Here is a 13100-nt window from a genome sequence, read left to right on the forward strand (position 1 = left end):
ACTGCTAGGTTAGGTCAACGAGATTCCTTTTTAGGGGTGCAGGGCTGTAGTAAAAGCAGATTCACTAGGGTGCAGTGCAGTTGCAGTTTTTTTTTTACTATTTTTTCTCTTTCTTCTTTTATTTTTAACTGTGGGCAAAACTGAAAATAAGAAAAGTTTTGGGGGTACAGGAGAAAGGGTTGGGGTGCAGGGAGAATCCCCCTTGGGTGGTTTGGGTGGTTGTGGGCCTTTGTAATGTGGTTTGAGCATTGGTTGTGGTCTTTGGATTACCCTTTTGCACCCATAAGTTCCTCGTGCACTCCCATGAATTTAAAATAATAATATGAAAAGTTTATTTAAGCATTAATTTCAAAAGTTTATATTTTTTCAATATTACTTTTTAAATTAGTTGAGCCATTAAATTAAAAAAAAATTGTATTTGTTAGTAATAGATTTTATTCATGAGCTAAATAAGGTTTTTGTCATTGGATTTTAATGTGAAATTAGAATTCGTCTCTATCTGAAAATTTGATATATTCTAGTCTTCAAACTTTTCAAATAAATAAATATAGTCATTTAAACTTATTTTACATTAAATTTTTTCGACATGTCAAATGTGTCTTTTAGCTAACATTAAAGCAGAAACATCGTCGTTTTTCGACTGATATTGAAACGGAAATGTGCTAAACAATGAAAATAACTCAAATGCTAGTAAGAAATATGTTTGACACATCAAAATAATTTAATGTAATTAGACCAAAAGAACTATTTTCATTTGTTTGTAAAGTTTGGATAACAAATTGAATCAAAATTTCATAAATGAACAGATTTCAATCTTATGTCAAAATTTAGTAACTAAAAATATATTTAACCACTATATATATATATATATATATATATATATATATATATATATATATATATATATATATATATATTTTTACGTAGCACTTTACAATAATCGGGCTAAATCAAAAGCTTTCTAGTGAGTTTTCTTTTTATTTTTCTTTTATAATTAAGTTAATCTATTACTAAGTAATCTCTTGAAAAAGCCTAATTAAATTTTATTTTTAATGTAATCTCTCCTTTGGTTGCAAGATTGTTTCCACTTAATTAACGTTACTCTGATGTATGGGTCCTTCTCAACAACCGTCATCCTCACTAAAGTTGTGAATCTCGACCAACCCATTTCACACTGATCCCTTGTTTGATTATTATCTTCACCAAGATTATGTTTAGATGAATTTTAAAATTTTCATAAGATTTAAACTACTTTGATATTTATACATATATCAACAACTTCAATTGCATAATACTTTTAGTTTAAACTTCAATTCTAATGATACAACAACACCACCAACAAAAACGTTTAAGAAATACACATAAGTTTTATCATCAACAATGAAAACTTGGTGAGCTATAAGAAGCAGTCAAATTGATATGCTGTTAGGAATCCCCATTCCTGTGATTCCAGTTTTTGAGGCAGAAGAAGTAGCTGCATCAGGATACAGAAGAGTGTACTCAATATTTGCAGGGCCACGTCTATTCTTAAGCTTAGGATCCCTATTCCTTTGCATGATCCTTGCTTGAATCTCCTTCAGTTCTTGTTTGAACTCAGCAAACCTATTCTGAATCACTTCACTGTCTATCCACCCTGGTGATTGCTGGCATCCCAAGTACACCTCATCACAAGTGTGTCTTGAGAGAACATCCACCAATGCCACTGCAAGACTCATTTCAAACCTATCAGGAAGCATCTTGAGGAAGAACTTATCTGGGTCCTTCAGGAACTCACCAAACTCCACTGTCCCTTCTAGAGGGACAAATTTCCTGCATAGTGTGGGCCGGTTTGGAGGGTACCCACTGTATGCATATTGGCCATAGTTTAGAGAGGCATGTTTGGCAGAAGCAATCCATATGAGGGTTGTTAGTGCCTCCACAAGGTTTGAGAGTGTTGTCATTTGGTTCCACCATGTGTCATTGTGTTTGTCACCATGACCTTTGGTTCTAATCTCTGTCCACCAGGCTTGCAGTTCAACATCACCCTCAATGGCATCATTGTCTTTGTAGAAGAATGAGCAAAAATCTTTGACCCATTCTTTTATGGCTACCCATATCTCAAGTCCATCAGTGGCATAGGGATAGTCCAGCAGCAGAAGCTGAATCCCAGTAGGGTTATTCATGTCTCGATCTTGTACAGCCATGCCCCTGCAAAATTAGGTTTACAAAACCGACTTGTAAGATAAAGTTTACATCTGCTTATATATTATAATTTGGTCTTATATCAGGTCGATGTGTTAGGAATTTAAGTGTGAGTCTAAGTCCCACATTAGATAGAAATAAGAAAGTAGAACATTATATAAGAATAAAGACTCATAAACATATTGTCTTAAGGTTTTGGGTTGAGAGTGGTGTCAATGTCTTATCTGGTTGGACTTAGGTCCCCTCTATAGACCTAACAAGTGGTATCAGAACCGATGGTTACGGCTTAGACAAGAGTAGATGTACCTTTTGAGTAGATCAGCAGGGAGTCCTTGGTCATTGAATCTCCACTCTTTATAGAGGTCACATGAGATCTGCATACAGATTTCACCTGGAAATAATATTCTCTCGAAAATTCCTCCAGAGTTTATAAGGATGAGTCTTGCCAAGGCATTTATGTGCATGGTATCTTTGAAATGAGGATTCAACAATCTATGGATTGGGTGCATAACACTTAGCCTTCTTTTGGTGGCAATGATAAATGGTTCAACAACTGCATGAGTGCATAACCTGCATAAGTTTTCATTGCATAACACTTAAATGCCAGAGCAAACGTGATAACAGAATAAGTGCATTACTGAATTTCTTTGCAGTTCATTATTGTCACAAATAAAACAATTTCTTTTGCATCTGAAGGAAAATGTTTCCACACATACAAAGGATCCTTGTATTTAATTTCATTGACATACTAGAAATAGTCATTGGCCACTAGGGATTGTTCTTATGCGTAATTGAATCAACAAGAATTCTTAAAACCATTATTGGAAAAGGACAAGGAGTCTTAAAACTTAACCTTATATCTATCAAAAGGAAAATCTTTTTCCTTTCTTTCTTATCTCTGTCACATGATTGGACATTTTCAGTAGGTGATGCAGAAAAAAAGTACAGAAATTAATTTGAAACAGATTATTTTCAAGAATCTATGCAGAGTGAAAATTGAGTTAGTAACTGTGATTGCAGAAGGATTTGAACTCACCAATGGCTAATTAGTTGATGATAAACAGCATCATTAGCCAAGACATGAGCTTTAGCAAGCTGCCAGAGTGCTGCTTGTGTTCCCTGTTTGGCTGGAAGAAAAACTCTATGGATTTCAAGGTGAGGAGATTGACCTGGCAAGCTAAGTTCTATTGCCAATGGCTTAAGCATGCCATCACTCCTTAAGAATAGAAGGGTCCTTGATGCATAAGCACATACCCCATTTCCGTTTATTCTGTTCAAATATGGCATGAGGTAGTCATGGTGGTCCAGCATGAATATTCTTCCCTGCTCCATTGCCTACACAATTTTACAAGGAAGAGGACAAGAAATGAATAACACCCCCTTTGAGAAAAATGACCCTTAACTACTAGTCAATTTAGCCAAGTTGTTTTGAATTTGTTTGCTCCATTAACTACTATAAATATAATGAACAAATATTATATACAGTTACTCTATGTATTCTCTGATTAGATTTGGTGTTTCATCTTTGTAATATAAGTAAAAAATAAGTCCATTAAATGTCATCATTTATTACTAAGGTGAAGCTTCAAATGTGATCGGAGAACAACACTAACAGTACCTTCTAATGCAACATGCATGCAGAAAGTTATAAGCCGTGACTGATAGAAAGTTATGGAGTAGAATAATGTTAGGAAGAAGGCAATAAAGGAATGAATAAAGGAGAGAAAATGAACACAAAGAATTTAACGTGGTTCGACATACAAGATATATGTTTACGTCCACGACTACACTAAAAAGTATTTTTAGTTTGGTGTATCTCAAACTTTACAAAGGATTTCTTATATAGCAAGATAAAGAACCACATCTCACAATTCTAAGTGATGTGAGACTAAATCAAACACCATAATACTAACAAATAATACTATGTTTATTATTTATGTTAGGAATTCAAGGTTAGTCGGAAGTCCCATATTGGATAAAAAATAAGTAAGATGAACAATATATATCTAAAAAATCCATAAACCTATTATTTTAAGGTTTAGAGAATTAAAAGTAGTGTCTTAGTATCTTATATGGATTTGTTCATGTCTCGTGTCAAATCTACTCGGTGTCTCTTAAAAAACCTAATAATATAGATTATAGAATGATACTATGTTTCATTAAGGAATGGCGGAAAGAGCTTAGGTTTTACAAATTGCATGTTAATTTTATAATTTCTTAGCTCATGAAAGGTTATAAAAAGTAAATAAGAATTGTGACTAAAACTGAGGGTTACAACTTGAATACTATTTAGTATCTTCCAAAAGAAGTAACAAAAAAAAAAAAGCTTATTCTCTCAATGTCAAAGCTTCAAGACTTTGGTGACTTGCCTGAGAAAGTGTCCATCCTTCTAGCTTCTGTTCTATGATTGATTGCTGTATTGAACTCTGTATTCCGTATCTGTTCTGAGGTGGGAATGTCTGAAAGGAATATTGAAACCAAAAATAACGAAGTAAAAAATGGGAGTTTGAATATCATTTTTATTACACAAATGTTGAACTAACAATTTTACCCTAGCATAGTTAATGTAGTGGTAAAGTGTGACCAACATGCTAAAGCAGAACTTAAATTCATTCTATATTTCTTGGAAACTATATACAGTCTACAATTTTGATTTGACAACTTTGGCTGGTCTACACATGAGAACAAGCACAGTTCACAGTATTTGCCATTTGTTTTTACAATTTAGATTCAATGAGTTTGTCTTTGGTCCGAGGAATATTCTTTAATGTGACAGATTATTTGCAACAGAGTATTAAAAGGTTCAAAAGATATAGTCAAGAAAAAGTTGTTTCAATTAGAACATGAACTGAGCAAGTTGACCAATGCTGTACTACTATTTTTTACAGTAAACATCAAATAACTTTACCGTAAATGAAAACTATGATCAGATGAAAATGTAAAAAACCTTTACATTGACACTCAATTTCTAATTGAGTTAAAGAGATTATATGTTTCCATTGTAAGAAACTATGTTTGGCTTCTACGTATCTATTGCAAGGTCTATCAATTGTTTTGTGACTTATGCTAGGTGGACTAAGTCACAATCGAATCGTGATACTTTAGTTGTTATGCACTTCAAGTAGAACCTAACCATCAATTATAGTTTTTAATTTAGTGGTAAGTACTCGATCCAATAATTGGTATTAGAATTATGATCACGAATTCGATTCCTAATGGATCGAGTCACGATTGAAGAGTTTGATCGAGTCCCTTAGCATAGTCCAGGTTGGCCAAGTCACAAACAAATTGTTGAACTTGGACTACTATGCTCTTAATACCCTAAGAATTGAATAGGGGATCTGCAACACTTTATACATCATATAACACAGCATATTGCTCTAAATTCTAGTTCATAAGTGTCTAAAGTACCGTTAAGCATTGTATTCTGGTGGGGTGAGTTCCTGAAAGCATTTGTCTTCCAAACTCTATATCATCTTTCCAAGCCAATTCATTTTCTGAAAAGCAAAAGATCACAAAAAACATTGTCATGAAACAACTTAGCATAATTAGTAGTATCTTTGACAAATTTCTTGATTTGTTACTTTTCAATCTAAGATTTATTTACCATACAAACCGATCTCCTAAATTAACTGACATGGTAACCAGCTAACTGAAGTATTATATACAAATAAATGGTGTCAAGATTTCTTTACCGGATATGATTTGAGGGATAGGCAATTGTCCATGATTTTCCTTGTTTGCAATAGTTATTTCCTTCAAGTATGCAACAGGTATCAGTTTCTTTAAGTTTTCTTTCATCCATCCCTCTATTACTTGGCTCCTATTGCTAGAAAACATGTCAAGTAACTCTTCGAATGATTGGAAGTTTGCAGCGTTTCTCTGTTGTAACAATTCTGCCTTTGGTGACAAAAAATGTACCATAGCATGGACACAATTTGATTTCAACTCCTTCAATTTATTGGGGGCAAATCTCTCATCTGATGGAACATATATGCCAAAGTTCATTGGTTGTGGCCGGCTCTCACTTGATGGACCTAAAATTTTCCACAGACACATGAAAATACATATGAGAATCAATTCAAAAAGCTACTAATCTATATTGCAGAAATAATCTAACACATAACCTTTAATTTCAAAGAACTATATTATTCTTACTTAGGCTCATTTTCCACTGAGATCCTCCAATCACAAATGCAAGGCAAAAAGTACCAAAGCAGGTAATGAAACTTGAAATGTTAAGAAATGGACTTTAAGCTTAACTGAATTCCACAAAATCAGCTTGGAATGTGAGGTTTGCACCCACTTATATATTGGAAACTCGTTTTATCTCTGGTTGAGATGAGATCTTCAATAGTAGTAAAACAAACGTTTCACTCCTTAAAAGTGATGTGTAAAGTAAGAAATAATGGTGCATACACCCTTGATTCAACAGTACCTTGTAAGGCTTAAGCAACCTTAAACCAAGTGTATTAAAACATGTTATTAAGCTGCAATTCCAATGGTTCATGCCAATTTAGATTTCTACCTTGAACTGAATTTAAAGGGAAAGTAAAATGAGCACCTGCTGTACTTTGTTTTCGACCTGTTCTTCCTCTACGGGGATACGGAAACAATTTTGTGCCACCAAGAACTGGTCTGAGGTGTTCAGGACCTTTTTCAGGATCACCAAGATCATTATAGTAGTCATAGTCATAGATTCTTTCCCATTCCTTTCTTTCTCCCATTCCATTACCCCTCAATATATCAAGCTCTTCCTTTCTTAGTTCCACTAATGCTCTTGGCGTTTGACTTGGAAGATAACACTGCCACAACCACAAAGTTATGCACTTTCATGTAACATAAATTTGCCAGTATAACAGGAAAAGAAGATTAAACTAATCATTTGGTCCTACAACTGACACTCATTTCAGAATCAGTCACTACAAGACTCTTTTTTGGACACTAAAACTTTAGAAACTTAGGGTCTATTCAGACAAGTTTCTCCAGAAGCACTTCCAGAAGAAAAAAATTAAATGAGTTTCTGCATATTCTAAAATTACCTTATGCACAAGTTAAAAGAATTTAAAGAAATATGAGAGAGGTTGCATAAGCTAATTTTAACTTACAGATAAACTTATTTCACTTTTTCTTGTTTTTCTTAAGAGTGCCTATGGACCAACTAGTCCAAACATACCTGGTGCCTAATTGAATATCTTTTGGTTATAAAAACTGTTTTCTGAAACAACTTCACACTACTTAGCAGTTAATATTTCATTCAAAATTTATTATGTTTTTAAAATTGTTCCCAACAAAATGTTATGATTTTGAAACCAAGAAACAGAAACAATTGGGAATTATTTTCTCATGTTTTGTCTTCATCTTGTTGAATCTGTAACCTTGTTTAGTCACATATTGAATACTAAAAAAATATTGAAAATATAAATCAACACACCCTTAGTAATATCAATACCTATATATGTACTGGTAAGGACATATAAGGAAAAAAGCTCAGGGTCTTATTTTCATATGACTAGTTCCTAAGTAGTGTCACTTATATGATCCACAAGATTAACTGGGTGAGAGAATAATATAAAACATACTCTATTTGAGAAGAAGAGTCTATCAGATTTGGTCTTCTTTATTGGATATATCCATGAATTGATATCATAGTGAATGATGCGGTTGCTAGAAGTCTCAATGGATGCAGATTGAAGGAAGAACTTCTTCTTGTACTTGTTTTGAATAACAAAAGCTCTTGGAGTTCCAAAATTTGAATCAGCATGTATCTTAATTTTATATATCGTGGTTTGTGCATCATGACTGTGTTTCATGCTCTCACCTTGTTTGAAATATGCTTTCTCGCTCAATTTCCCTTTACCAGTCTCTGTCCAGTGCAACACAAAGTTGGAAACATGGTATGTTCCCTTTATTGAAACATATCTTACAAATATAGTAAACCATGCAATTCAAACAAGTTCTTGTATAGGAAAAACAGTTCAAAGATTGTCATCAAGTTCTAATTTCTTACAAAACTATAATCAGATAATGTATTGCAGAACTACTAACTTCTGCAAAATCTTACTTTTAACACATGCACAGACTAATTATAACTTACAGAGATATTTACTCTAACCATATCCAATAACATAATTGGTTCATTATTTTTGGAGTAATATTTGCTTCTTTTCAAAAACTCTTTCATAAAGACTATTCCTTTTGAAAAGGATTGTGCACCAATGTTATCATATGCATAGAAGGTGCACTTACCAGGATCAACATCAGTTCCACTGTAAATCTGAACAGAAATGAATTTTCCAGGTATGGATTTGCTTTGGTTGTGTGTGATGATGAACTTCCCTTTGAGAGTTATTTGTTGAGTAGCTTGACATATAGGATTTAAGTTATTAACAATTTTGGTTGTGACTGAAGAGGAGTTCCATTTGGACACACTACTTGAAGCCATTTTTTGCATTCCATTGATACTCATACTTCCTTCTTACTTTGATGGTGTTTCTTACTCTCTTTGTTTCTGATAAATATATGCAATAATAGCTTCTTTATGAACTATAGTAATCAAATTATGATACTGGTTTATTTCTGTTCAAATACTTGCCTTCTTTTCAGTGACATAGCATCTGATACGTTACTTTTTGTCTTCACCATGAGGTTTTCTTGTGACTAAGAAAATGGCACCAACTAGGTTCTCAGAAATTATTGTATTGGTGTGAATTGACAATGGTAAGTTGGTAACTAGATTGAACAGTGTTTTTATTCGTTAGATTTGAATCAAACTTTACTCTCAATTTTATATTATTTTTTTATGAATATTCATATTGTAAAAAACTCATAAAATGTTTTTCTTCACTTCTAATACCTATAATAAATTATTTTTATTATTGCTATTTTATTCTAGATTCCATGAATTGTTTTTTTTTTTTGGCTGGCATATAGAAAGTTAGATTTTAGTCCCTGTAAATCAATTTCTAAAAGGGCTCATTTTAAATGAATAAAATCTTATACACAACCGCGTAAAAATATTGATATATTAAATGAACTAAAACGAAAATTTTACACTAGTTAAATCTGAACAATAAAAGTTTTAGAAATTAAAAAAAATACGATTATATTTTGGGGATAAAAATATTTTCTCCAAGAAATTTATTTATTTTGAAACTTTCTCGAACGAACTAACATTATTTTTAGTCTTGTCCCTTGTTCTCTCTCCTCGACACTGACACTTCCAGAATTCAGAGTTTCCACGTAGTTCTGTTTTTAAAAATTGTTTTGGAAGGATTTAAAAAAAATTATAATTAAATTATATTTGTGTTTAACTTTTAAATTATGTAAAATTATTAGATATATCAAAATAAAGTAAAAATTAACTTTATTTATTTGTTGCAAAGTTACTTGTACCATTTCCACTGTGGCAAGATCATCACTTTTGTGATCATAAATTTTGATAGGAAGTGTTGTAAGAACCTTTTTTTTTTTTTTCCAGCCCTAAAGGTTAATGGGCTGCCCTAAGTGGGCCTGAGGGTTGGCCCAGTGTATATAAGCTCTAGGTCTGCCCTAAACCTAGGGTACCCTACACTTTCAGAGGCACTTTGCCCTTGTCTAGAGCTGCAGCCGCCACCCCTCCGCTAGGGTTTCCGTTCGTCTGTCACGCACTCCACGTAAGTAACTCTAAACCCATTGTACTTACCTCCTAAAGCTTTACATTCGTTTTTCACCGTTTGAATCCGAAAATAATCGTGTCCACCGCTGTTCCGCCACTTCTTAGGTCCATTACTCGAACTACTGTGCTCCAAGGTTCCGCGTCGAAGTTCCGTTGGCTCTTTTCCAGGTACGGGAAGTTAGGGTTCCAGTATTTTAGGTGTTGTCTTGGCTGTTCTTGAGTGAGTTAATGATTTCATGAATGAATCCTTCGTTTTGGTGTGATTAAATGCTTGTTATGCTTGGTTGATTGGATATGCATGACTGTTACAGTGAAGAACAGTGACGAGACCTGTAAATCTCGCCCAAGCGAGTCAATCTCGCCTAGGCGAGATGAAACAGGGAGCTCGCCTAAGTTTTTTGCGCGAAACGTCGCCCGGGCGGCTCGCTCAACTTTTGAGCGAGCAGGCAACTCGCCCAAGCGAGAGGGATCTCGCTTAAGCGAGATCCCGTGTTGCCATGCCATTGTTTTTTTTGTACTCTCGCCTAGGCGAGAGGGAGACTCGCCTGAGCGAGCACGTCTCGCCTGAGCGAGACCCCTCAGCCTGAGCGAGGTGCTGGGCGAGACGGTGCTATGTTTTGGATGTTTGATGGTTCCCGAGTGATCTATTTTGGTTGAGTATGATTGTATGATGAGTGATACGTATATAATGGAGCATGAGGTATGTTTGGCATGATGCATGAATTGCGTATGACGGGTTGGGTATGATATTGGCATGTGAAATGAATGAATGGGTTGGAACTAAAGGAATACGTGATTAATATGAGATGAGACCCCAGACTCATTGGGGTGGTGATGATCAGAGGTATGGATTTGAGATGTGATTGATATGAGGATTAAACTTCAAGGGTTGATATGGAATTGTAAAATATAACTTAATATTCTCTTAATTACTGATTTATGAACGTTGGTCCGTGTCAGCGTGTAATTCCTTGGGGTCTCTAGGTGAGACCTCCGGGGTCGCGCTTCAGTGGTCGGGACGTAATTCCATGGCCCCTGCTAGTGGGTGTTCATGGTGGTGCCCCATCTGTATAACTAGGTAAGGATTCAAGGTAAGGTTGCATCCTGACACTCCGAGGAGCCAGTTAGTCTCACTTAGAGCGGACTGACTCTTGTGGTGGGAGTAGCAGGAGGCCTGAAACTCACTAAGGGCTAACCTTGTGGTGGGAGAGATTTGATTCATTGCAACACTGGTAATACATGGCTCAGGATCGAGCAGCTCAGGTTTGAGCAGGGGTACCCACACAAGTGCAAGCATCCGCTGAATCCGACCAAGTTATACGTATCCGGATGAGTCGAGTCGAGTCGTAGTGTATTGAATGAAGAGTCTTAACATGTTTGGCTGCTATGTGGATGAGATGATGAATATATATATTGGATTGCACGTGGAATATGTTGTTTGGCCCTAGCTTACCCGTTTTGTTGCATGGTTGTGATTGTATGTGGCTGTTCTTTCTTGCGATGATCATCAACTTGGTTGATGGGAGCAGATAGGCGAGGCTCTCGTGGTCAGCAAGGGAACGATGATCCAGCAGCTTAGCCACCTGGGCTCGAACTCGCGCTTCTTTCCTTCATGTTTTCTTTAGGGCTATGGCCCCTGTATTTCATCGTTACTGGATTGTAATCTCTTAGTTAAACAGTTGTTCTACCTTTATCGGCATCGTGGTGTGCCTAGTTTTGTAGGGGCGATATTAAGGACCCCAGGACTGCGCTGTTATGCTATTATCACGTGACGTTTCCTTTAATTTTACGTATTAAATTAAATGGGACGTTACATTTATGGTATCAGGTGCTGGGCGAGACGGTGCTATGTTTTGGATGTTTGATGGTTCCCGAGTGATCTATTTTGGTTGAGTATGATTGTATGATGAGTGATACATATATAATAGAGCATGAGGTATGTTTGGCATGATGCATGAATTGCGTATGACGGGTTGGGTATGATATTGGCATGTGAAATGAATGAATGGGTTGGAACTAAAGGAATACGTGATTAATATGAGATGAGACCCCAGACTCATTGGGGTGGTGATGATCAGAGGTATGGATTTGAGATGTGATTGATATGAGGATTAAACTTCAAGGGTTGATATGGAATTGTAAAATATAACTTAATATTCTCTTAATTACTGATTTATGAACGTTGGTCCGTGTCAGCGTGTAATTCCTTGGGGTCTCTAGGTGAGACCTCCGGGGTCGCGCTTCAGTGGTCGGGACGTAATTCCATGGCCCCTGCTAGTGGGTGTTCATGGTGGTGCCCCATCTGTATAACTAGGTAAGGATTCAAGGTAAGGTTGCATCCTGACACTCCGAGGAGCCAGTTAGTCTCACTTAGAGCGGACTGACTCTTGTGGTGGGAGTAGCAGGAGGCCTGAAACTCACTAAGGGCTAACCTTGTGGTGGGAGAGGTTTGATTCATTGCAACACTGGTAATACATGGCTCAGGATCGAGCAGCTCAGGTTTGAGCAGGGGTACCCACACAAGTGCAAGCATCCGCTGAATCCGACCAAGTTATACGTATCCGGATGAGTCGAGTCAAGTCGTAGTGTATTGAATGAAGAGTCTTAACATGTTTGGCTGCTATGTGGATGAGATGATGAATATATATATTGGATTGCACGTGGAATATGTTGTTTGGCCCTAGCTTACCCGTTTTGTTGCATGGTTGTGATTGTATGTGGCTGTTCTTTCTTGCGATGATCATCAACTTGGTTGATGGGAGCAGATGGGCGAGGCTCTCGTGGTCAGCAAGGGAACGATGATCCAGCAGCTTAGCCACCTGGGCTCGAACTCGCGCTTCTTTCCTTCATGTTTTCTTTAGGGCTATGGCCCCTGTATTTCATCGTTACTGGATTGTAATCTCTTAGTTAAACAGTTGTTCTACCTTTATCGGCATCGTGGTGTGCCTAGTTTTGTAGGGGCGATATTAAGGACCCCAGGACTGCGCTGTTATGCTATTATCACGTGACGTTTCCTTTAATTTTACGTATTAAATTAAATGGGACGTTACATTTATGGTATCAGAGCGGTCATTCCTTAGGTCTGTGGACTTGGATGTCCGCTTAGCTTTCTCTGTGTCTTCTGAGTGTTCTTAGTTAAATTCTTGCCTTTATCGAACCTAACCAAGTGATTTTCTGTGTGCCAGTGGATTATGGCACCTCCTCGCCGAGCTTCTCAGTCATCCCAGGGGGACACACCAGATATCGCCAGAGCTATAGAGGC

At 36.3% G+C, this 13100-nt stretch overlaps 1 protein-coding gene across 1 annotated transcript; it reads right to left on the reverse strand.

The window, feature by feature from the left end:
* Positions 1-1239: 1239 nt before the first annotated feature.
* LOC114166515 (putative linoleate 9S-lipoxygenase 5) lies at positions 1240-8705 on the reverse strand. The gene is made up of 9 exons (XM_028051257.2): positions 8431-8705; positions 7764-8047; positions 6746-6986; positions 5877-6218; positions 5593-5678; positions 4551-4640; positions 3218-3516; positions 2488-2751; positions 1240-2187 (listed from the first exon to the last, which is right to left on the reverse strand). The coding sequence occupies exons 1-9, from the start codon at positions 8648-8650 to the stop codon at positions 1410-1412; spliced, it is 2604 nt and encodes an 867-aa protein (XP_027907058.2). The 5' UTR covers positions 8651-8705; the 3' UTR covers positions 1240-1409.
* Between the last annotated feature and the right edge of the window lie 4395 nt (positions 8706-13100).

The sequence above is a fragment of the Vigna unguiculata genome, chromosome 10, assembly GCF_037176805.1.
Source record: "Vigna unguiculata cultivar grain cowpea cultivar isolate G323 ecotype 2 chromosome 10, ASM3717680v1, whole genome shotgun sequence".
Taxonomy (NCBI): Eukaryota; Viridiplantae; Streptophyta; class Magnoliopsida; order Fabales; family Fabaceae; genus Vigna; species Vigna unguiculata.

Coding starts and splice junctions, on each gene's coding strand:
- LOC114166515 (XM_028051257.2), bottom strand. CDS start 8,650: ATGAGTATCAATGGAATGCAAAAAATGGCTTCAAGTAGTGTGTCCAAA. Junction 6,987..7,763: donor GACTCTTCTTCTCAAATAGA/GTATGTTTTATA, acceptor TGGTTGTGGCAG/TGTTATCTTCCAAGTCAAAC. Junction 2,752..3,217: donor CATCAACTAATTAGCCATTG/GTGAGTTCAAAT, acceptor AAACTTATGCAG/GTTATGCACTCATGCAGTTG.